This window comes from Mustela nivalis, assembly GCF_964662115.1.
Source record: "Mustela nivalis genome assembly, chromosome: 20".
Classification (NCBI taxonomy): Eukaryota; Metazoa; Chordata; class Mammalia; order Carnivora; family Mustelidae; genus Mustela; species Mustela nivalis.
This window is the reverse complement of record NC_139039.1, coordinates 4,038,223-4,064,167: the sequence shown is the minus strand read 5'-3', so window position 1 is coordinate 4,064,167 and position 25,945 is coordinate 4,038,223. Positions and strand designations below refer to the sequence as shown.

Sequence of the window (25,945 nt, the reverse complement as noted above, 5' to 3'; positions counted from 1 at the left end):
GATGCTTGGAAAAGCCAGCCTGGGGACTCAGGGTCCCATTTTCTAGAAGTAATGAGGATAACAGATTTTTTTTTTCATTAAATTATAGTTGGTACACAATGTAACATTAGTTTCAGGTGTACAACATGGTGACCTTATGCCGCACTCGCACAAGTGTCGCTCCCATCTGTCACCGTATACGCTATTACAATACCATTGACTACACGTCCTACGCTGTATTTTTCATCCCCGTGACTTCTTTTTTTTTTTTAAGATTTTATTTATTTATTTGACAGAAAGAGATCACAAGCAGGCAGACAGACAAGCAGAGAGAGAGGGGAAATAAATAAAATCTTTTAAAAAAAATGGGTGTGTTATACAGATCTCAGTTTTAGAGTAGCTAATGATAATACCTAAGGATTATTAAAGCACGTCCTAAGTGTTAAGTCGCCGTGCTTGGGTGTGTCATAGGAATAAACTCAGTTCATTCTCACAACCACCCTATGAGGTAGGTCCTATTAGGATTCCCACTTTGCAGATGAGAAAACTGAACATTGGAGAACCGGAGTGACTTGTCCAAGGTTGGGCACTTAAGTGAAGTTGGGCTCAGATGAAGAAATCCTTCCCTTGCCTCGCACTAGGGCGTGCATGGAAGATGTCCAGTGCTCCGCTCAGTGCTGTCCCTGTGGAGACTAGCTCCTTCCTAGTCCTTGTCTTCTTCCTCTTTTCTTTTTTAAGATTTTTTTCATTTATTTATTTAACACACAGAGAGAGAGAGACAGCAAGAGAGGGAGCACAAGCAAGGGCAGAGGGAGAGGGAGAAGCAGGCCTCCCACTGAGCGGGGAGCCCGATGCGGGGCTCGATCCCAGGACCCTGGCATCATGACCTGAACTGAAGGCAGACGCCCCACGACTGAGCCACCCGGGCACCCCCAGTCCCTGTCTTCTAAGGTTTTGGTGCCTCAACCTCTGCGACATCTGGTCTAAAAAGGCATTTAGGAGGGAATGAAGTAAGGATTACTCCCTCTTCCATTCATTCCACAAGGTTTATTGAGAACCTACTAAGTGTCAGTCACTCTGCTAGATCCCAGGTATATGAAGAGTAAGATACAGCCCTGCCTTCACGGAGAGGACACAGCGGAACTTGTGTGAAGAATAATGATGGCGATATAATAAACAAACACCCTAAGGAAAATCTACATAAGTACTGGGTCATTACAAAAATGACAGCGAGAAAGGGAGAAAATCAGGGAAAGCCCCCAAGGGAGGAGGTATTTAAGTTAGGTCTTAGATGATCAGTAGAGGTTCCACAATCCAAAAAAGAAGAGAAGTTGTGAACCCCTGTATGCCCTTCCCAATCACTTAACTTCCCAAAGCTCTCACGCCAGAACAGACCTACAGGAAACTCTTCCCAGCCACCCTTGTATGCCTCAGCCAGAGCAAAGACCAAAACGAGAAACCCCTGTTCTTTTCTCATTTCCCACCCAGACACTGTAAAATGCTCCCTGATTCGCATCACAGAGAGAATAAAACTTCGTATTGAAACAAAAACGTGTTCCACACAGTTTCCGTAACTGAGATGCTCGGTTGGTTTTTTTTTAATGCAATTCTTCTGTCTTATCCTCTATTTCCATAGTTCTTCTCTGGTATATTTAGATGTTCTTCCTCCATCCTCTTAACCAAAGACTTTATCGAGCACAAATTTAGTGACATCCTGAGAAAGTCCTCTCTGTGGAGCTATTTTTATTTTATTGATCTTATTTTGGAAACTCATTTGTCTTCCTCCTTCCTACTTCCAGGGAGTAATCAAAACCCCATAAATCATAAATAGATTATTAACACTGACTCACTAAAACTACATGAGAAAGTACTTAGTGCCTCACTGCTCAGATTCTGCTCCGTCACGTTCAAGGTTAGGAAAACTGCATTGCAAACACCTTAAAGGAAAATGGGATATGAAACCACCCTTTCTTTGATGATAAAGGGTTGAACCCCTGGCCTAGAGACTGTCATGTGAGCAATCTCTAAGACAACAGATGTCAAAATTACTCACTCAACAGCATTTACTGGGCACCTACTATGCACTGGGCACGGCGTGTAAGACGCTGGGCTAGGCACCGTCAGGTGTTAACACCAATAAGACAGTAAGATTCTGAGCAACCGCACTTCATTACAGCTGAGAGCACGTTGCTGTCCTACCCCCTTCATTTTCCCCAAGGAAAAGAAAACTGCCTGAATGTCTGCCAAGGCCAGCATCTCAAAGTAGCCTTGTTTCTCCAACAGCTGGTTCCCCTTTTACACCAACCAAAAGTTCAGTAAACATATGCAGGCCTCAGAGGCTAGACCCCTGGAGCTGGTCTCGAAGGAGAAATCAGAAACAAACCTGCCATGGAAGGCTTGGCCTTGCTCTAAAGGTCAGGGGGATCTTCGCTCAAGTCTAATTCCTTCCACCACCTGTATCTCTGACCTTTACTCAGCATCTTCTCCTTTCTTCCTTTCTTCTCCCAGCCTCATGCAGACCTTAGCAAAGGAGGCCGGTTGGGTGGACCCTGAGTGAAAGTTGAGGAGGAATTAGGAGTTAGGAATCCGAAATCCTGCTATGTAAATCTGGGCAAGTCATTTTGCCTCTCAGACCCTCAGTCTCTTCATCTATAAAAGAGCGGCGATGCCTAGCTCACAGTGTTGTTAAGAGGTAAAATGCGATCGTGTGTGTGAATGCGACTGGTATATTATCTGGTGTGTAGTGGGGACTCAATAAATGTCATTTCCTCCTGCCACCTTTGGAGGCTTTTTCATCCTTATTGACAAATCTCATTTCTTGGCCCTGACCACTTATGGTTATAATGTGAATATGAGATATATAATATGGCATGTTGTTGTCTTTAAGAACCAACTTTAACTTGTTTTAAAAATTTCACACTTGAGGGCACCTGGGTGGCTCAGTCAGTTAAGTATCTGCCTTTGGCTCAGGTCGTGACCACAAGGTCCTGGGATGGAGCTGCATATCGCACATTCGGACTGCCTGCTCATCAGGGAGTCTGCTCCTCCCTCTCCCCCTCTCCCCCGCCCGGCACTAGTGCTTTCTTTCTCATTCTCTCTCTCAAATAAATAAATCAAATCTTAAAAAAAAAAAAAGAAGATTTTCACACTTGATTTTTAGATAACTGAAGATCCCAGGGAGGTCCCAGAGGCTACAAATCAAGGCACTACTTGTTCCTTACCATCTTTTGGACTTAGTATTAAACTAAGAATAAGTAGGAGAATTTTTTTTTTTTGGTTTTTTTTTTTTCAGTGAAAAGTCTTTGATTTCAGTTTAAGTGAAATTTTATTCTGGATATTAGCCAGACATCTATGAGTGATATTTCAGATAATGTATGTAAGAAAAATAATTTAAGGGAATATAAATAAATAAAAATTAATAATAATTTAAATAAATAAATAATAATTTAAATAAATTAAATAAAAATTAAGGGAATATATATGATGTGGATTTGAAATTGCACTTTTCACAATTAAGAAAGCTATTTTCCCCTCTTTTTCTCAGTCACAGATTAACTTTGCTCTTTGGCCCCTGACGTAGCCTGTGCTCTCCTGTTTCCTGCAATGACACAGCTCTCCACCGGAGAACTGCTTCGTGATAGTGCTGATGTTTGTCAACGGCTTTGAGAATGTTGGCTGGAACATGCTATATGAACACAGGGTATTATTTGTAATCTCTTACTTGAAGAAGGGAGAGACAGGAGATTAGTCTCCAGATGCCCCCAGGCTTTCAAAGAGAACAGGAAGTAACCAGAAGGTCTCAGAGCTCCTTAGCCAAGACAGAGGTTGGGGGCTCAGAACCCTCACCCTGACACTCTGACCTAGCACGTGTTGTGGTCCCGGGACATGGGGCTCTGTCTGCATCATGATGGATGTGTATGTTGGTAGAAATTCAAGGAACCCCTCTGGACGGATGTGGCAGGGAGAATCTCTGATTCCCCAGGTCTGGTTCTGAAGGACACCTCAGAAAGGAGTACAGTCAGTAAAGGACCATACAGGTGGAGGACTCAGGGATTCTGACTCCAATTCAGTACACTTGCTCTTCTGGGTACTCCAAAGTCAACAGCATTGACCAAAGCCCCATTTGGCCTCTTTCTCTTTACTGGTCTGGGATGAAACCTAGGGGATACCTGGGTGGCTCAGGTGGTTAAGTGTCTCTCTTCGGCTCAGGTCATGATATGGGTCCTGGGATCAAGCCCCTCATTGGGCCCCTTGTTCAGTAGAGAGTCTGCTTCTCCCTCGCCTGCTGCTTCCCTCTGCTTGTTCTCTCTCTCTCTGACAAATAAATGAATCAAATCTTTAAAAAAAAAAAGAAAGAAAGAAACCTAAATCCCTGTAGATCTCTTTATGTTCTCCTTGAGGATCCAATGCACCCCTCCTTCATGTTCACTCATTTCTGCCCCAGCACCTTCCCAAGCCCCCTTCCTTCTCCCTGCCTCACGCTGCCACTCACTGCCCCTCCTTACCATTCAGGGCTCAACTTCTGAAGGTTGTCTTCTCAGAACTACCTTCCCTGTCCACCCTAATGTTCCCTGCCATTATATCCAAATGGCACCCTCTTCAGAGCAATGACCACTAGGTGTGCTCATTTGTTTCCGAGGTGGCCCCAGGCCAGGAATACAGAGCAGCAGCGGTAGGCTCTGTGTGAGTACATGCCTTGCATACTAGTGGAATGCATCATTCCCCCCCAGACCGTGAGCCCAATAAAACACCACCGCTCTGTTCTCTCTGGCTGCAGCTGTTCATTCTGCAGTTAGAGATCTGGTGAGCAAGGCAAACCTTTCTGACCCAAAAGTCCCACACCCTAGGGCTTGCCCTAGTTCCCTTAGAACAGCTTGTAAAACCAGGTATGTATTTGCTGGGATTTGCAAAAAGGCAGGAGCCCCAGCGTTGTAGCTATCCACCCTCCCTACAGGGTGGAACCAGGCATGGGAAAAGACAGCTGTGCCTGGAGCGGAGAGGACACTGTATCCAAGAAGCAGGCAATTTTGTTTGCAGCAATCTTCACATTCCAAATGGAGGAAGTATAAGATTGTACTCTGTGGCTGAACTCACCAACATTGTCCATTCAAGACAAGCCAGTTCATAAGCACACAGTTCCAGCCAATCTGCCCAAGTCTGTGTCTGCACCTGGGGCTCACCACCTGCCTTCTGGCAGCCCACTGCTTGTTTGAGAGCTACTCAGATTCTCCCAGGATCACTGAGAACTTTTCAGTTGCGCATGACAGAGAACGCAACCCAGACTGGCTTCAGCAAAAATAGAATGTATTGGCTTTCACAGCCTAGAAAGTAGAGGGACAAGGCCAGCATTACATGCAGCTTGATCCAGGGGCTCAAGCACTATTTGGTGTTCCCTGTGCACGTCTCTGGGCTCCTCGTCCTCTGGATGACCCCAATCTCATCTCAGCCCTCCTTTAGTGGCTGTATCAGCTTCAGCCTCAAAGTGCTACCTGTGTTCAAGTTCAGCAAGAGAGAGAACGGCCAACCTCTTTTCCAGTTGTTCCAGAAGATTCATGCTATCCCACTTTTTTGTTTCCCATTTGGTCACCTGCCATCTCTGAAGATCACAGTGGGCAGGTGTGAGGTACAGCCCCCTTTCTGGGGCAGAAGGAAGAGTTAGATCCACCCACATCTGGTGAGTGACAGTGCAGTAGGTAGTTCCCCAAGAGGAAACTGGGGTGCTCTTACCAGCAGCAAGGCAGGTGAACTTGAGGCAGCAAGCAACATACATCCACTTTATTTCTGAATTCATTTTTCTCCTCTTTCTATAAAGAGCTCTTGACATGCCACTTTCTTCTCGAATGAAGTCTTGCCTAAGTGGAGGTCAGCTGAAGGCTCCTGTCATTAACAGTTCCTCTTCATCTTGTAATTTCTCTTCCCTTGGTTGTCCACAAACTTAGACACAGTGTAACATGTCTATTTGCATAATTCCTTCACCTTTGGACAGATATTTTACCATTAAGGCCAACCAGATTTTCTGTTGTTATTATCTTCATATTCTTTTTTTTAACAGAGGAAAAGATGGAATAAGCTACTGTTTTAGCTTGAGTACAAAGTTAATAAGCCTTACAACGTTCAACACTGGAAACATCCTTGAGAGTGGAGCCACCGAAAGCTTCAACAAACCATTGACATTATGAAGAATTTTAAATCACAAATTTTTTCACCCTAAGGTAGCATGGGAAGAGGGAAAAGAGTACAGGATATGGCTTTTGCTGGACCATGGCACACCTCCAGGGAGTTCCCTTCATGTCCTAGTCAATGTGGAAGGCACTTCCTGGACTTAAGATGCCCTTAGCATACCCAGTCATATACAACAGACTTGATCCTGTTTTCCCTACTGATCAGCTGTGTGGCCTGGGACAAGTCACTTGAACCCTCCGAGCTACAGGTCCCTCATCTAATATAGCACTATTAATAGGTCATTGTAGGTTATTAAAGAAATCAGCATTAATAAATATAAAGCACTTAGGTCAATGCCTGGCACATCATCGGCACTTGGTAACTTCTCTACTTTGCCATTTTTATTCTATTATCAGCACAGCCACAAAATAGGTTTTTAATGTATGTTACAGCTGTACTGAAAAATCATAGAAACACTCCCAAAGAAAAGAACTCCCACTGCTAAGAGGGTAATGTATGTGTTGCTTTCCTCTCTTGTAATTAGCCCAAATTTGTGTTAGATATTTGGTGAATTATTGGAATGTAGTTTTTACATCTACAAACAAATGTTGTTTTAACAATGCTTTAGTAGCAAAAACATAAAGGTGCCTGCCACCTATTTCACTGACTTTGTCTTTTCTCAAGGAAACCTCACTGTATTTTTATTTGAATTCAAACATCAGGAAAACAGTTAGAGCGACACCCTCCTTGCCAGGGCATCCTTATTCTTTGTAAGGCAGTGGTCTACCTATTTTTTTTTTTCTTATATAACAAGAAGAAGTATTACATAAAACTGTGATACATTAAGACTATGTGGGGTGGATCCAAAGAATGCAAGGCTGGTTCAACATCTGAAAATCAATCAATATAGGGGCACCTGGCTGGCTCAGTCGGTTAAGCATGTGACTCTTGACCTTGTGGTCTTGAGTTTGAGCCCCACGTTGGGTGCGCAGCCTACTTAAGGGAAAAAAAAAAAAAAGGAAAAGGAAAAGAAAATCAATCAATATAATTCATTTCATTAAGAGACTAAAGAATAATCTTGTAATTATCTCCATAGAAGATGGAAAGCTTTTTATTTAACTGAGGATCTGTTTGTGATTAAGAAAAAAAGAATCTTAGGGCTCCTGGGTAGCAGCTGTTGAGTGTTCAACTCTTGATTTTGGCTCACATGTTTATATCAGGGCTGTGGGATCCAGCCCAGTGTAGGGCTTCACACTGGGCTGGGAGTCTGCTTGGGATTCTCTCTTTCTCCCTCTCCCCCTTTCCTCACTCACACTCTCTCTCTTTCACTCTCAAATAAATAAATCTGTAAAAAAAAAAAATCTCAGCAAACCAGAAATAGGAAGAATCTTCCTTAATCAAATAAAAGGCATTTAAGAAGACCAGCAGCTAATGTAATACTTAATGGTGAATAACTAAATGCTTCCCACCCAAAATTAAGAACAATGAGAGGGAGCGCCTGGGTGGCTCAGTGGGTTAAAGCCTCTGCCTTCAGCTCAGGACATGATCTCAGAGTCCTGGGATTGAGCCCCACATCAGGCTTTCTGCTCCGCGGAGAACCTTCTTCCTCCTCTCTCTCTGCCTGCCTCCCTGCCTACTTATGATCTCTGTCTGTCAAATAAATAAATAAAATCTTTTAAAAAAAATTTCATAAAAATAAAAAGAACAATGCGAGGATATCTACTCTCCCACTCCTATTTAATGTCATACCGAAGGTCCTAGCCAGTGATTAAACACAAGGAAAATACAATAAAAGGCATTCAGATTGGGCGCCTGGGTGGCTTAGTGGATTAAAGTCTCTGCCTTCAGCTTAGGTCATGATCCCAGGGTTCTGGGATCGAGCCCTGCATCAGGCTCTCTGCTCAGCAGGGAGCCTGCTTCCTTCTCTCTCTGCCTGCTTCTCTGTGATCTCTGTCTAATAAATAAATAAATAAAGTATTTTTTAAAAAAGGGCATTCAGATTGGAAAAAAAGAAATAGAGTTTTCTATTAGTAAATGATGTAATTGTTGACGTAGAAAATCTACCAAAAAACTTCTAAAATTAAATGAGCTTAAACAAGGTCACAGGATACATACAAGGTCAACATACAAAAATCAATTATTTATTTATATTCTAGCAATGAACAATTGGATTTTTTCTCTTGATGTCAAAGTACCATTTACAATAACGTCAAAAAACATTAAATACTTAGGTATAACTCTAACTGAATATGTACAGGGTCTAATAAGCTGAAACTACAAAACACTGATTAAAAACATCAAAGAAGACCTAAACACATGGAGTGAGAAATGATTTTCCTAGGTCAGAAATCTCAATATTGTGATGTCAGTGCTCCCCAAACCAATCTATAGATTCAAGACAACCACAGTTAAAATTTCAGAAGGATTTTTCTTATAGATAGCAACAAACTGATTTAAAATTTTATGGAGAAAAGCAAAGAAACAAGAATAGCCAAAATGATTTGAAAAGGGGGAATACAGTTGGAGGACTCACACTACAGAATTTCAAAACTTACTGGAAAGTGATGGTTAAAAGAGAGTGGTACTGGGAAAAGGAGGGACACAGATAAACAAGACAGAACAAAGAGCCCATAAATAGACCCACACAGTTAACAGTTAGTTGATTTTTGACAAACATGTATAGGTAACCCAATGGAGAATATTTAGTCTTTTCAACAAAAGGTACAGGAACGATTGGACAGCCATATGAGAAAAAAACCAAAAACCTCATTCACACCATAATTAAAAAATTAACCAAAATGGATTTTAGATCAAAATGTACAACCCAAAACTATAAAATCTCTAGAAGAAAACATGGAAGAAAAATTTCTGTGACCTTAAGTTCAGCAAATATTTCTTAGGTATGAGATAATTCATAAAAGATAAAATTGGTAAAATAAACTTCATCCAAGTGTAGAACTTCTATCTTGTGAAAGACACTGGTTAGAGAATTAAGAAACTACAGACTGTGGGAAGCTATTTGCAACTCAAATATTTGATGAGAGGCTTTTATCCAGGATATATAAAGAAGTCTAAAAACTCAGTAATAAAACAAACAGCGTGATTTAAAAATATGCAAAAGATTTAACAGCCACTTCACTAAATAAGATATACAGGTGACAAAAAAGTACATGAAGAAATACTCAACACCATTAGTCATTAGGAAAATGCATATTGGAAACCGAGAATACAATTTCACAACTCTTCTAACCAAAGTAAAAAAAGGAGACAATACCAAGCACTGGAGAAGGTGCCAAAGAACCGGGTGTCTCGTACGTTGTTAGTGGGAATGCAAAATGAGACAGCTACTCGGGGACACAGTTTCATATAAAGTTGAATGTACACTTAGGATATGGCCCAGTCATCCCACTCCTGGGTATTAACCCAAAAGAAGAAAAGAATGCTTTCTACTCAAAAAGCTGCACAAAATGTTTATAGTGGCTTTGTTTGTAGTCATTAAAAACTATAAGAATCCAAACATCCTACCCAGAGAATGGATAAATCAATTGTGGTATATTCATACAAGGGAAAAACTACAACTAATAAAAATGAACAAATTACTAATATAGAAGAATCTAAGATGCATTATGGTAAATAAAAGAAATCAGGATCGAAAGGCTGTCTACCTTATGATCAGTTCTATTTTTATGACCAAAGGCAGCATTATAGGATCAGAAAGTAGATCCTGGTTGCCTGGGGTGGGGGAGGGGAGGAGTTGATTACAAAGGAGCAGCACAAGGAAAACTTTTTTGGGCAACAGAGTTGTTCTTGTACCTTCACGGTGGTAGAGATTACACAAATGTTTGCGTATAGAACCATACGCAAAGAGTGAACTGTATTGTATGTCAATTTTTAGAAAGTAAACAGAATGCAAGGGAAACAAAGAGTTCCTTTCCACGTTTCTAAGATTGAGACCTGCTGCTGGTAGTACAAGTCTCCTTAGCAGGAGACAAATTATTCATAGAAAGGAAAATGTATTTGCTTTTCAAAATGGGCAGAGGAGGAGGAAAAATGAGAGAAGCCTGTGAGTACCAAGTAAACATGATAAATACTTTATAAGTTTGGGCTCTTAAACTGTCCATCTTCATGTGCGTGCTTTTCCATAAATAGGCATGCAGTCTTTTATCCTTTAGATCATAGCTTTTTAATGACCCATATCATTTTCAATTTGTTTTTCCAGGATCAAGCCTCACAAATATTGTCTAGGATAGACAACGTCATATCTGGGGTGTACGGTCTCGTACTTTTTCAGGCATCATGCATATTTCAATACTTCACCATCTAGTGAAGTTACCCATCTGCTGACTCCTGATTTTTTAATGACAGGAAGGCTTGCACTGGGCACACTCTTCAGACTTTCTGAAATGTCACTTAATATTATCCTACATCATTACTCAGCTGTCTACATGAGGGACAGTAGGATAGAAGAATTTAATTTTCAGGTCAGATTTCATCAGATTCTGGACCCAAATCTTTTTAAGAAAGTCCATCCTGCTATAATTGGATCATCCATACATCATCCTCTTGACCTTCATAATCCAATCAATTAGGGGTCAGGTTTGTTAACCTGGGTCCATTAGCTCCTGTAAAATATGCTAAATGATTTCATTCTATTATGAGGAAAAATATGTAGGTATCTGGAGGCTAACAATATTAGGGATATAATTTAAAACTATAATTGGGTGGTCACAAAATAAATTCAGATTAGAACTTAAAAGGAAGTTCTTGGAAAATATTTTTTCATTGGATTAAAGTTATAATGTCATCAAGACTAGTCAGTGGATACTGAATGTTTCATAATAACATAGTGGGTGGATGTTTGCTCAAGACTCTTGAGTGATATTCAAAATTGTTTGTGCCCATTATCATGAGATGAAAATATTACTGGACCAACTCTTCTAGAATAAACTGAGTTAGAATTATCATTGCTTTTCTTTTGCTTCTTAAGAGAAAATAGGCTGAAAAAAAAAAAAAGAGAAGAAGCTGAAAAAATAGATCACAGATCAGTGGTGTTTGTTGCCAGGACTCTTCATTGGGAGGTAGATATATGGCAACTTTGGAAATCCCAGGTAGGATGGCCGTGTGGGCCAGGCAAGATTGGAGGCCAGGCTAGTTCAACCTGTATCTTGAGAAGTGTAATGAACCACAGGCAAGGTCGTAAGATCTAAAATGGATGGATTTCCTTTTTTAAATAAAACACTAGGATTTGGTAAATAAACATAAATTTGAAGATTCCAAAGTCCAATACACTGAATTTTCAGAATGAAATGACAGTGCGCTCCTTTGATGCAGGAATGGACAGACCACAAATTACGCTGGAATCCTGATGAATACGGTGGAATTCGTTCAATTAAAGTTCCATCAGAATCTCTCTGGCTTCCTGACATAGTTCTCTTTGAAAAGTAAGTATCCCAGAAGAAAAATACCCTGGTCCACTGAGGACCAGAGATGGAAAAGCCTGACTTTGGCAAAATAATTAAGAGAAATGTACAACTTTGAGTAAGAGGAGAACCGTTTCTTTTCTAAAATATTGTTTTGATTCTGTGGTAGAAGAGTAATAAATGTGAAAAGTAGAGGGACGGGTGGGCAAAGACTCAACTCATCAGTGTTCAACCGCTTTCACCACAGTGCCGATGGCCGGTTCGAAGGCTCCCTCATGACCAAAGCCATCGTGAGATCCAACGGCACGGTCATCTGGATGCCTCCCGCCAGTTACAAAAGTTCATGCACCATGGACGTCACGTTTTTCCCATTCGACCGGCAGAACTGCTCCATGAAGTTCGGGTCGTGGACTTACGATGGAACCATGGTTGACCTTGTTCTGATCAATGAAAATGTTGACAGAAAGGACTTCTTCGATAACGGAGAATGGGAGATCCTCCACGCAAAAGGGATGAAGGGCAACAGGAGAGACGGCGTCTACTCCTATCCGTTCATCACATACTCGTTCGTCCTGCGCCGCCTGCCCCTGTTCTACACGCTCTTCCTGATCATCCCCTGCCTGGGGCTATCTTTCCTGACTGTGCTCGTGTTCTATCTCCCTTCTGATGAAGGGGAAAAGCTGTCCCTGTCAACCTCAGTGCTGGTTTCCCTGACTGTGTTCCTCCTGGTCATTGAGGAAATAATCCCGTCTTCCTCCAAAGTCATTCCTCTCATTGGGGAGTACCTGTTGTTCATTATGATTTTCGTGACCCTGTCGATTATTGTGACTGTTTTCGTGATTAACGTTCACCACAGATCCTCTTCCACTTACCACCCCATGGCCCCCTGGGTGAAACGACTATTTCTGCAAAAACTTCCTACATTGCTTTGTATGAAGGACCACGTGGATCGCTACTCTTTCCCAGATAAAGATGAAAGGCAGCCAGTGGTGAAAGGTAAAACTCTAGAAAAAAGGAAACAGAGACAGGTGAGTGATGGAGAAACCGTTCTTGTTGCTTTCTTGGAAAAGGCAGCTGATTCCATCAGGTACATCTCAAGGCATGTGAAAAAGCAGCATTTCATCAACCAGGTGAGTCCATCCCAACAGGGCCACCAAGGTGTGCAAGAACCAACATTCCCACATCTCTTGACAATACAGTGTTTAGACGTGACACTGTTAACTCTCTGCTTTTCACATGTACAATGTTAAGCGAGCCCTGACATCAGTAAGAATCTTAATATGGATTTTTAGGATGCATTCACAGAAACAGAAGGAGCAAAAGTGAAGGAAGTGTAAATTATGCACCATTCCTTATAATTAGACAGGATTCTATTTAAAATAATTTAATTTTACATTTTAAGTTGGTTATCCCGGTCTCTGGTAATATATCTCTCATTTTTAGTGCGATGATGGTTATTTCCATCTGTAGTATTTGGAAATAAAGGAACAGAATTTGGGGATTAATATACAGAAGAATAGAATAGATTTGGGGATTAACATAATCCTAAAATAGACAAATGATCCCAGTAATAGACAAAGAACCCCAACAAAAGGCAAAGACTACAGACAAAATAGACAAAACAAAAGACAAAAAAATTCCAATAATAGACAAAAGAACAGAATAGATTTTGGGATTAATATACAAATATAGTGTGCTAACAGATAGAATACTGTTCCTTTGGTGAGAGAAAAGGGCATAGTTATTTAGCTTACAGATTAAAAAAGAAGAAGAAGAAAGAAGTGTGGTGAGACTGTGGATTTCAGACTCAAGGCAATTGTGGACTCAGATAGTATCTGCTGCTTAAAACAAGTTACAGACCAATTTAGAGCGTTCGATTACTTTACTCTAAAGTCAGTGAAAATTAGTGCCAAGAGCCTGATCCCATAAACAAAATTATGAAAGAATTTCTTATTTTTATTTATTTATTTATTTATTTAAATTTAATTAGCCAACACATTGTACATGATTAGTTTCAGATGTAGTGTTCAATAATTCATCAGCTGTGTATAAGGCCCAGTGCTCATCATATCATGTGCTGAAAAAATTTTTATAAAGAAATATCCTTCTATTATTCTATCTAGATGCTACCTAGTATATTGTCTCTCACTATTTGTTCTGTTTTTCATCTACTGAAAAACATTTTTAAAGCATTAGGAAAAATGCTGGTATAGAACAGACATTTCGGCTTTTCTTAGGGTTGTTTGTTGTTGTTTCTTTACAGTGTTTAAAAATTCTAATTCCAAGATTCAAATAGCCTTTTAAAAAATTATAGAAGTAACATCTTATCAGGGTAAGGAATTTGGAAATTACAAAAAACATAAACAAGAAAATTAAAATCATTAACAATCCCACTACTTAAGGTTGACACTTGAAACATTCCCATGTGTCTTCTTTGTGTTTTTCCCCCAGAGTTTTACTCCTAAAGCTCTATGTGTGCTGAATACTTTCAGGCTCTCCATCAGTACCTACGCCCCTTCAAGAATTCCTGTTCGGTTCCATCTTTACAAACTCCCCACAGAAGAGAAATGGAACATTTCTTTTCCTTCGAAAGGGAACTAGCCCCTGTCCTCCACACCTCTCAACTTGTTCGTGCTCTGACCTTGTTCTGATAGCGTCCTGCCCACTGTCCCCTAACTTCCTTTCCTCCAAAGGGACCCAGTCTCCCCTCTCCCTTATGGATTGCCATCCTGTCCTGATCACCGCTGTCCTTGGTGGCTTCCGGGCATTCCCGAGGTGCAGCAGCCACACTCACACATGCGTTTTTGAGAACAGAAGCCCTGCACATCTGAGTATTACCCCTTTCTGATCCCTGGAAGTGAGTTCAGAACAGTTGCCCTGCATCTTGAAAGGAAGGCATCTTTTTCTCTTTTGCAGGTGGTTCAAGACTGGAAATTCGTAGCCCAAGTTCTGGACCGAATCTTTCTGTGGCTCTTTCTGATAGTGTCAGTTACCGGCTCTGTTCTGATCTTTACTCCTGCTTTGAGGATGTGGCTCCACAGTTCCCACTAGCAATCCAGAGCCGTCTAAAATACTATAAAGACAAAATTACACCTTAGGACTGACCTCCAGCTAGCTGTACATACAGTATCCAAATGCATGAGCTGCTTAGAAGGGCCTGGGTGGGACTCAGGGAAACTAAACATTGGCAAATGTGGGTTTGCCCACCGTAAACTCATTGCCACTGGAGCTCCTCAGGGACCCTGCCTTGGCTTCCCCAGACGTTCAGGGACTCGTAGGTTCCAGGCCTGACATCACAGCCAGAACGCACTAGGCGTGTTGCTGGTGGACTGGAGGAGCCCCCAGAGAGCCGCACTGAGGCCCCGCCAAGGACGCACACTGGGAATTCAAGACTGTCTCCTCCTGGTCAAGCTCTTTGTTTGCTCAGACCTGGGCCTCCTGCGTCCGCTGGTGTCCTGGGTGGTTTTGCCCGAGTTTGCAGACTGGTGCTGTGTGTCATGTTGCTGCAAATCTCAACAACCATCAGGGGGAATTGCCTCGCTTGGACAGACCTGGCACAGCACACTGGTTTTCACGAAGATTCCAAGATGTCTGGTAACTGAAGTCCCTCTCCTCTCCCTACAAACATGGTATTTGTTGAAAATAATCTCTCTTGTGGCACCTGGGTGGCTCAGTCGTTAAGCAGCTGCCTTCAGCTCAGGTCATGATCCCAGAGTCAGGCTCCCTGCTGAGTGCAGAGCCTGCTTCTCCCTCTCCCTCTGCCCACCATTCTGCCTCCTTGTGCTCTGCCTCTCTACCAAATAAATAAATAAAATCTTAAAAAAAAAAAAAAAAAGGAAGGAAGAAAATAGTCTCTCTTGAATGTGGTGGCCTCTCAGGTAGGTGGTATTCATGAATTATTCAGAACATTATAAAGGTTTTCTGATGCTGAAACAAGAGCCTACTGTGAGTTGCGACTTGCTTAAAGGGTCATATCAAAATAACTGACAAGAGAAACAGTGCCGTCTGTTACCGGGAGTGCAGCCATTAATACCCGTTACCTTTTCCTAGAAAATACAAGGACCAAACATTCTCTAATGATGGGTTTTTATGTCCCTGAACCCAATCTAATCCATTTCAACAGTACACTCGAGGCTTTCCATTCTCTTTCTTTTCTTTTTTCTTTTTCTTCTTCTTCATTTTTTTTTGATGAGAATATTTAAGTTCTACTGTCAGCAAATTTTAATTATGCAATGTAGTGTGACCAGCTTGTCACCATGTTGTGCATCAGATCCTCAGAACTCATTCATCTCATAACTGACAGTGGATACCCTTTAACCAACCTCTTCATAACTTCCCTCTCCACCGGCCCCTGGCAACCTCTTTTCTACTCTCTGTTTCTATGACTCTGATCTTTTTTTCAGCATTGTATTTCTCTGTCAGATTTTTTTCACTTTTAGGCACAATACCCTCCAAATTCACGTGTTGTTGCAAGCGACAGGATTTGTGTCTTTTTTAAGGCTGAATCACGTTGCTGCGTGTGTGTGTGTGTGTGTGTGTGTGTGTGTGTGTGTGTGATCACATTTCCTCCATCCATTCATTCATCAACAGACACTTCGGTTGTTTCCATACCTCGGCTATGGTGGATAATACTGCAGTGAACGCAGGCGTGTGGATATTTCTTTGAGAAAATGATTTCGTTTCCTTTGGGCACACACAGAAGTGGATGGATGACATCGTAGTTCTATTCCCCATTTCCTGAGAAACCTCATAACTTTTTTTTATAGGAACCATACCAATTTCCATTCCCACCAACGCGCCAGAAGTTTTCCTTTCCTTCACATCCTCACCAGGGGTTTGGCACCTCTTGTCTTTCTTACAACAGCCGTTCTATGCTCTCTCCCTGTGGTCTTGATTTGCACTTTGCTGATGCCGAGCACTTTTCATGGACCTGTTGACTGTCTGTGTGTCTTTGGAAGCATGTCCATTCAGATCCTTTACCCATTTTTTCAGTTGGGTGATTTGGCGTTTTCCTGTTGAGTTGTGTGAGTTCCGTATTGTTTGTATACTAACCTCTTATCAGGGACATGGTTTCCAAATATTTTCTCCTGTTTCACAGGCTGTCTTTTCATTTCGCTGATGGTTTCCTTTGCTGTGAAGTTTAGTTTGGTAAGGTCCCATTTGCTTATTTCTGCTTGTGTTGCCTTTGCTTTTGGTGTTAAAAAAAAAATAAAAAAGCATTGCCAAGACTCTTGCTTTCATGGTTGTGAGTTCAGGACCCATGTTGGGCATAGAGATTATGCAATAAAAAAACGAGGGAGCTGTTCATCCCCTCCCTGCCAACTCCCTCTTGAAGATTCATCAGGGAGAATAAACTCAAATGCTTTTTGCTCTCCAAAATTGTTGCTGCCAAATCCTGAATCTTAGCTTGAAGCAATTGTTCTTTTACCCCAGATTTGTTTTGTTTCGTTTTGTTTTTTAAATATTTTATTTATTTATTTGACAGACAGAGATCACAAGTAGGCAGAGAGGCAGGCAGAGAGAGAGAGCGGAGGAAGCAGGCTCCCTGCTGAGCAGAGAGCCGGATGCAGAGTTTGATCCCAGGACCCTGGGATCATGACCTGAGCTGAAGGCAGAGGCTTTAACCCACTGAGCCACCCAGGTGCCCCAACCCAGATTTAAATCTTAATCCCTCCTAGATTATTTTTGGGGGGCTATGTTTCCCTTAAATAGTTTACAGCTGAGATGGAGTTTCACCCGTTCACATACCTTGTTATCATTGATATGGTTAGTCTCATTCATGTCCTTTCGTTTTGTGTTTCCTGTGTAATGTCTTCTTGATCTTTTTTTTCTTTGCCTCTTTTCAGTCCTGACTGATTTGTCTGTTGTTCCTTCTTCTCTATTGGTTTGAAAGCTATGCACCCATTTCTATTAATTTATTAATGAACATATTCAAGCTTTTTTTTTTTTCTTATTCAGAGAGAGAGTATGGAGGAGGAACAGAGGGAGAGAATCTTTTTTTTTTTTTTTAAGATTTGATTCATTTGAGAAAGAGAGAACACATGAGCGGGTGTTGGCGGGGAGGGCAAGAGGGAGAAGAAGAAGCAGACGTCCTGCAGAGCAGGGAGCCTGATGTGGGGCTCGATCCCAGGACCCGGAGATCTTGACTTGAACCAAAGTCAGATGCTCAACCGAGTCACCCAGGCACCTCAAGAGGCAGAGAAAGAATCTTAAGCAGACTCCATGCTCGGTGTGGAACCCCACATGAGGCCCTATCTCACAGTCCTGAGATCATGACCTGAGCTGGAACCAGGAGTCAGATGCTTAACTGACTGAACCACCCAGGTGCCCCCAAACTTCTTTTAACTGGCATTGGGATTTAATGTCCCAGACACCGCTCTTGAAATGAAACAATTCCTTTAGCACTTTCACTTCCCCTCTTCTTCTACTGCCTTTTATATTTTATCTAAATCACTAGAATTTTAGTTCCAGGTTATTAATTTTTTATAGTATGTGTTTCTTTCTTCTGAATAAGTTACTGACAATATATTCTGTCCACGCCCGCATTATAAACAAGTAATTATTTTACTCATTTCTTGATTCACCACTTTTTTTTCTCCTGTTTTCCTTCCCCGGATTCATTTTATTATCTCAGAGGAATACATCCCCAAGCAATTCTTTTAGATAGTTTTGAGTGGGTTACCTTTCTGAATCCTTGCATTTCTAAGACTTGTTAGGTTGGCCCTCATAGGATAGGTTGGTTGAGTGTGGAATTTTGAATTCAAAATCATTTTCACTCAGAACTGTGAAGATAGTATTCTACAGTTTCTTATTATCTTTTTTCTTTTCAATTTCCCACATTCTAGATGAGAAGTATGGTGAGGGTTGATTCTTATTCTTTTTTCCTGTAGATTCCTGTTTTTCTCTTTATGAAACTCTTGGACTTTTCTTTTTATCTTTGGACTTCGGAAATGTCACCTGAATATGCTGTGTGTATCCAAATGGAGGGCTTGTACTCTCTCTTGCTCTCTTTCTCCCTCTCTGGTTTTATCTTGGCACTTGATAACTAATGTCTTTCTTCACCTCATGCAAATTTTCTTTTCTTCTGTCTTTTATTATTTCCTATCCTCCATTATCCTCCTCCTTTCTTTTTGAAATTTCTAGAAGGATCTCAGTATTTCTGCCTTCCATGTTTATTAACTTATTAGCTTTTGTTTTATACTTTTTATTTCTTTAATTATTTACATTGTCAGCTTGATAATACCACTGACTACTTTGAAATTCAGTCATTATCTACTTTGCAATGCAACGCACCTACCAAGGTGAGGTTTTGTTTGTTTGTGCAAGAATTATGTATTTGATTTCTAAGAACTCAGTTCTTCTTTTTGGATGTCATATGCTCTGTAATAACTTGGGGGGAATACTAATTGTGGTTGTTTTTAAGTCTCCTTCTGTTGTCTGGATTAATAATTTTTCTTTGGTGGTTAATTCTTTTACTGATTTTGTTTAATGCTTTGTGTGGTAGTTTTACCCCCAACGCTTGTTGATTTTTGATATTGTTTCTATATCTGACAGTTATAGGAAACCAGGCTCCAGGTGTTTTCCTTTACTGTCTGTGTCCAAGGAACCATTTCTCTAAGGTGTGTGACCAGTTCGTCTTCTACATTCGAGGAACCCCTTTCTTCTTGGCAGCCATAAAGTATCTGGGGCACAAAACTATTTCTCTGACTCCAATGCCCACTCTAGTTTCTCCTGTCAGAATGTCCACCAACTGGGGCAGACCACAGAAGCCATGATAAAAACTGGAAGACTGCTGCAACTGCTCTTGTCCCTTTACCTGATCACTCAGTAGTTATACCTTAAGTCTCGCCTGCGTATAATCTTATAATTACTGTGGGGTTTTGTTAGAAAGAAAATAATTTCTTTGGTGGTCCCATCTTTCCTTCAGGGAACCAAAATTACCCTGTTCTTTTAGGTTTTTATACCAAATCTGACCTCCTGTCTTAACACATTTCAGCCATTCCCCACCACTTTGATCTATGAAGGTATCTCAGCCGACTTTCCAATGCTATTATGGTTGTATTTTTTTACATTTCTTTTGATACATCAGTAGGACTTGATATATCAATAAGATTTGGTATATCAATAGGAAAACAATTTTAGGAAGAAAAGGAAACATATCAGCCAGCCATTTCATGATCTTTTCTAAATCTCAATCCTTATAGACATGTCCAGTTGTATATGGAAACCAGGACATTATCGTTATATCATGAGAAAGAAAATCTCATGATGTTCTTGATCCACACTCTCCTGAGAAGAGTGTGGATCTCTTTTAAGGACTCTGATTCATCTTAACTTTACAGACTGGTGGATACTGGGCATGATGAGACTGGAAAGATGATTCCGTGGGGGATAAAATTATTAATTATTGACCCAAAAAAGTGAAGCATGTCTTGAAGTTAATGGCTCACATATGTGTTAGTTTGGCAGGAGGGCTGATGGGGTTCTTCACACCTGGCTGCTTACAGTCTCCTGGACATCTGCACTGCCTTCCAAACTGCCTCTCCTGCTTCCAGTCCGATCTCCATCCTGTTCACACCAACTAGGTCCTTCTCGTACCTTGTCCTTCTCGTACCTTGTCCTTCTCATACCTTGTCTCTCCTTCCCTTGTGCCCTTGATCTCTCCTCCTGGAAATGGTGTCTTTAATTACCCTGTCTGTCTTGTATGGCTTTTTTTCCTAGGTCTAAAATGTGCTTAGATCAGCTTTCATTTTACAACAGACACAGACCATAGTGAAAAGAAATAATAGAGTTTGTTTTCATATAGCCTGGAATGCTTTCAGTAGAGAGATTCATGCCATTCAAATCATCCTCAAAAGCAGTTATAAATTCCAAAGCAGAAATCACTTTTATGTATTTTTCAGTGTTTCAGGAATACTTAATGTGGTCAGTACATTTTTCAATAGACACCAAATTTTATACCATAGAATCTTACTTTTCTGCACATTACACTGGATTTTTAAAAGGGAAACAACATGGTGAAGGGGAACACAGGGCACTAGGACCTGTGTGTTCTAGACCAGCCATTACCTAGCTGTGCGGGCTGTGGGGTCTTAGGTGGGTCATTTGCCCTCTGGTTTTCCAGTCAGTTAATTAAAGGTAATGACTCATGGCTCTCTCCTGCTCTAAAATACTATACTTTGGAGATTTTCACAATTTTTAAGCCACACAACTTTTAATCATAACTTTGTTCCTTTGGGAAATGTCATCTGTTTTATCACGGCCTTAGAACAGGATTTGCAGGGATACATTGTGATGAAAATCAAGGCTTCCCTGCCTCAAATCCCTGATCGGATTGTGGACTTAAAGGGCAAATCACTGTCCTTCTTTTTATTGAGAACACTATTGACTTTAACTCATTACTTAACTTTATCTAACTCATTAGTTTGCTAGGTAAATGACAATTCTAATCCTAGAAAAATGCATTTAAATTCAAATTCAGTTTTAAATTTTGAAAAAATACCACATGAAACACTATCCACAGCAAGCCTTTCTGACCAGACACAAATACAGCAAAGGTCAGACATTTGTATGTGTACACAAAGCTTAAGGTGGGACGCAGCAACTGTTTCAAATGCCGGAAAGCATAAATATTTATACATCACAATAACCCAAAGACAGTCACTACAAAAGATTACTTTAAAGCAAAAACAAATTTAATTTCAAATGTATTTCAAGAAAAATCTTTTGTGGGCAAAACCTCCCAGCTATTGCTACCGGAGGGAGGGCAGGGGTCCAAGAGCACCTGGCTCTGGGGGGCTCAAACAGACCAGGTTTGGCCACTCTCTGCTGACAAAACTCAAGGGCAGAGAAATGAGGTGCCTGGGTGGCTCAGTTGGTTAAGCATCTGCCTTTAGCTCCAGTCATGATCCTAGGGTCCTGGGATCGAGGCCCACATCAGGCTCCCTGCTCCTCGAGGAGTCTGCTTCTCCCTCTGCCTGCTGTTCCCCCTGCTTGTGCACGCTCTGTCTCTCTCTCTCTGACAAATAAATAAATAAAATCTTAAAAAACTAAACAGAACAAAGGAATTCATTTCAGTGAGGGAAGACAGTGGATTAAAGTCTCCAAGACTGTCTCCAAAGTGCTGAAAATGCTTCCGGGTTTATATAAGGAAAGTGTGGGACAAGTGTCGGTGGGTACGTGCAAGTGGGCAGAAAAGGTAAAGTCGATCATTACCTTGGGGTCAATCATCTCGAGTCCTGCTGGCATCAGAGCAGCCGCCATTGTTGCTGGAGGGGCAGTGGTTTTGGTCCCCATCAGGGGATGCTTTGCCCACAGCCGAGTCTTCTGCCTGAATTTAGAGATATGCTGGAAAGAAGAACTTAATCAGTTAGAAAGAACAAATGGAGGTCAGAGTAGCTGTAGGTGGTTGAAGTCCTCTTTGACTATTTCCAACAAGTGGATGTTGTGAAACCCATACAACTCTCTATCACAAGTGTGGGCATGTGGGACACACACCCGTGTGGACACACAGAGAGCTGTCCTAAATTGTCCTCATCTTTCAGATCCCTGTTCACACCCTACCTCATGAAGCCTTTACAGAACACATGCCCTCAACTAAGCTCCCTGTCTCTGAAAGCCTATGGTGTTTTCAACCTCTGCTGGATAGTGTAGAATGTATTGTCCCTTATTATTTTATTAAGTGAATTTTATTTCCTTTAGTTACAGCATAGCATATAATCTGTCATATCTCCAACGGCGTCTAATAGGGCTGAGTGCATGGCCAAGGCCTAATTAATATGTGTTGATGAATTAAACCAACACCAGAAGATTTTATTAATTTGTCCAAAATGAGGACACATTTGTTTTCTTGTTCAGCCTCTCTCCTTCTTTCCAGCTCTGTGTCTGGGTTCAGGCAGGTGTAATTTTCAGTACACATCTTAAAGAAACATTTTCCTACATTGAAAAATTTCTAAAATACTCTCAATCATATTTAGAAAAATTAATTATTCCATATTCCTACCTATCCTAACCATAGTTCCTAACTGTCTCAGGAACAGCTTAAATTCACAGACGGCTTGTTTAAAAGATGATTCAACCATAGTGTTAATGCCTCTTAAATGTATTTTCTTGTCTCTGACTTGTTGAAAGGACCAGGTCAATTTTCACCAAGAATGTGCTCATTTGGGGGATTTACCTGGTCACTGGCTTTTGGTGTCATTTTGCTAATTCCTCTGTTTCCTGTATTTCCTACAAATTGGAAGTTACAACATAATCCTGGTTAAATATTTTGGGCAGAACATGTCATAGATTGTACTGTGTGGTAGTAGAAGACATACTGTCAGGCTATCTCAACATTAGTGTTAAGAGTAATCTCAGATCAAGATGATAACTGTCTGATTTCTCCCCCTACCCAGTGGTAAATATTACTGGTATAGCCTATGACACACAGCAAGGTTATAAAGACTCTCACCTATCACCTTGGACCCCTTAAAGCTGGCCTCCAACCAGCTACATTAGAATACCTTTGATTGAGTCATAATTCTTTCTCAGAGCACCTACTATTATGTATTGAAGTGTTTAAAGAACACCCTGGTGACTACAATTTATGTTTAACTTGGTATGGATTCCTCCTTTGTATTAAGACTTTCTGTTCAGTGTGTCAATAAAATAATTGTGAAAATAAAAGCACCATTACTCCTTTGATTCCTACACAGTCTTGGGTTTGGGAAAGTTAGCTGAGACCAGCAGTATACCCACTGGTATAATACTGGTGTATCATCCACTCCAGAGTGACCATTTTCAGGGCAGGGCAGCCTGGCCTGTTGTAAAATCAGATGTACCCCTGAGCTCAAAAGTGGTCCCAGCTTTGGGTAATGAAAGGAGACCCACTAGGCCAGAAGAATGCTGCATGAAAAGGGAAATCATACCAAAAAAGAATATACATTATGAAGATTAACTCAGATAGACTTCTAAATAGCCCTACGAGGAAAGCACTGTCTTCATCCCTGCTTACAGGTCAAGGTCTTCTTCACAGGCAGAAGATGACCCTCCTGGGAAAAGAGTGGGAAGGATCAATCTTACCATTTGTCCTGCAGAAAGGAGGTTCTTGCCACCAAGAGGTACCAGTGAGGGTGTGCCGGCAGTGGGAGGTGTGATGTGTGTCTGCCCAGGCCTGTGCTCCAAACAGAGACCCTCAGGAGGCCTCCGCTTTTTCGTAAGGGGCGTTCACGGGTATTTTGATAATTCTACACTGGTCTGTCCCACACATTGCAGGACGCTTCGCATCCCTCGCCCCCAGGCCTTAAGTGACAATAGTCATTGTGACAAGCAAAAATGCCCTTTTAGAGATTTCCCAACACCAACTGGAAATAGAGTGTGTGTGTGTGTGTGTGTGTGTGTGTGAGTAAGGGGTGCAGTAGCATTTCTGGTTCAGAATGCTGGAAACTGCTGAAATCGCCAGAGGACATTTCAAAGTCAAAAAGAGGGATGGGCAAAGGGAGATGCTCAGACGTTCCCCTGTTCTTGATGCCCTGTCCCCTCCCTGCACACAAGAGGCCCATGCTCGGCCCTGTGGAGAGATGGGGCTGGATGGAGGCATCCCAAGGAGACGCTCCCTAGGCCCTCAGAGGGTGTCTCCAGGTTCTCGAAGTCCACCTTCTCCCTTCCCGCTGCTCACACTTCCCTCCACCCAGACCTCGCCCCCCCTCATAGGACCTCACCCAACAGAAGCAATCACCCAACGCTGCAATGCCTGGCCCAGCACACTGGGCTTGTTTGGTTAACACGAAGACTTTATTCTTGTTTCTTTTTTATTTTTTTAAAGATTTTATTTATTTATTAGATAGAGATCACAAGTAGGCAGAGAGGCAGGCAGAGAGAGAGGAAAGGAAGCAGGCCCCCTGCTGAGCAGAGAGCCCGATGCGGGGCTCAATCCCAGGGCCCTGAGCTGAAGGCAGAGGCTTTAACCCACTGAGCCACCCAGGCGCCCCGACTTTATTCTTGTTTCTTAACTTAGTTGGCATACTTTAAAACTAGGAGACTTTATATAAAAACTGGATTTTCGATTTTTCTTTAAAAATCAGAAGCTCAAGCATCCAAGCCCATACCGGTATCCCCTGCCACTGTTAAAATAAACTTTGACACTAATACAACTTTCCCCAAATAAGAGAGTATGGGTAGCTTCCTCTCCCTAACCTGATTGACTTCTCACTTACATTACATGTCTTCCTCCTGATTCCTGTCAGTGCGAGGCTCTCCCCACCTTGTGAGGCAGAGGTGGGGCTGTTGATGGGAAGAGATGGGCCAGCTCAGGTGATTCCCCTCCCACAAGAGCCACTGAACTGTCCTGGGGCCAAGGAAATGAATAAAGAGTCAAGAGATGTGGAATCTGTTAGCTGTGTGATCACGGGCAAGCCACTCTACCTCTTGAGATTTAAAAAAAAAGAAAGAAAGAAAGAAAAGAAAAGAAAGAGATGAGCTAAACAATCTATGTGTTCCATTCCATCCCTAAAAGTCACTGGTCTTATAGTTCAGGTACACAGACACTCCCACGTGTGTGCACTTGTGTGAGTGTAAGGACAAGCACCGCACACTCCCTGCCCCCCACGGTTATTGATAATGTAATCATAACCAGGATAATTTCAAGCCAATTGTAAAAATTTAAAACATCAGTTAACAAATAATTATTTCTTTCTTTTTTTTTTTTTTTAAGATTTATTTATTTGACAGAGAGAGACACAGCAAGAGAGGGAACCCAAGCAAGGGGAGTGGGAGAGGGAAAAGCAGGCTTCCTGTCAAGCAGGGAGTTCAATGCAGGGCTCTATCCCACAACCCTGGGATCATGACCTGAGCCAAAGGCAGATGCTTAATGACTGAGCCATCCAGTTGTCCCAATAAAGAGTTCTTTAATGACCTACTGTCTTTGTGACTGTCTATGAATTTTCAATCCTTCTTCCCCTTGTTCTTCTGAAAAAACGCTGAGACTTCCCTTTTATTCACATGTTTATCTCATTTCTTTTAAATTCATATTGCTGGCCGTGCCTACCTGTGAGTAAAAGATCCTCTCTCCTCTGAGGATCACTGAGCAAATTCTGGAAAGTCTGAGGTATATTCATGTATAAAAAATGTGTAAAGAAGCCAGGATTGGGGTTTTCTGCTCCTGGCTGAGAGCAGTTTCCTCCCATCTTCCTATTTTGTATTTCTTACAAGTCTTGTTTTTATATCTAATACGCAGTTAATGTCCAGAATACATAGGAACTCCTACAACTCTACAAAAACAACAAAACCCCCTGATTTTTACAAGTGTAGAGGACTTGAATATACATTTCTTCAAAGAAGGTTTGCAAAGAAGGAAGAAGAAGGGGAAGATGAAGAAGGAGGAGGAAGAGGAGGAAGAGGAGGAA

General features: G+C 41.5%; 1 protein-coding gene across 2 annotated transcripts in view; it reads left to right on the top strand.

Moving 5' to 3' along the window:
• Positions 1 to 14,629, top strand: part of CHRNB3 (cholinergic receptor nicotinic beta 3 subunit) — a 29,393-nt gene extending 14,764 nt beyond the window's left edge. The window contains exons 4-6 of one of the 2 annotated variants that reach the window (XM_082715209.1): positions 11,473 to 11,582; positions 11,809 to 12,691; positions 14,478 to 14,629. In XM_082715209.1, the coding sequence (XP_082571335.1) occupies positions 11,473 to 11,582; positions 11,809 to 12,691; positions 14,478 to 14,612 (1,128 nt within the window). In that variant the 3' untranslated portion in view covers positions 14,613 to 14,629. The remainder of the gene's footprint in view (positions 1 to 11,472; positions 11,583 to 11,808; positions 12,692 to 14,477) is intronic. The other variant, XM_082715208.1, reaches the window with a different exon arrangement.
• Positions 14,630 to 25,945: the final 11,316 nt, after the last annotated feature.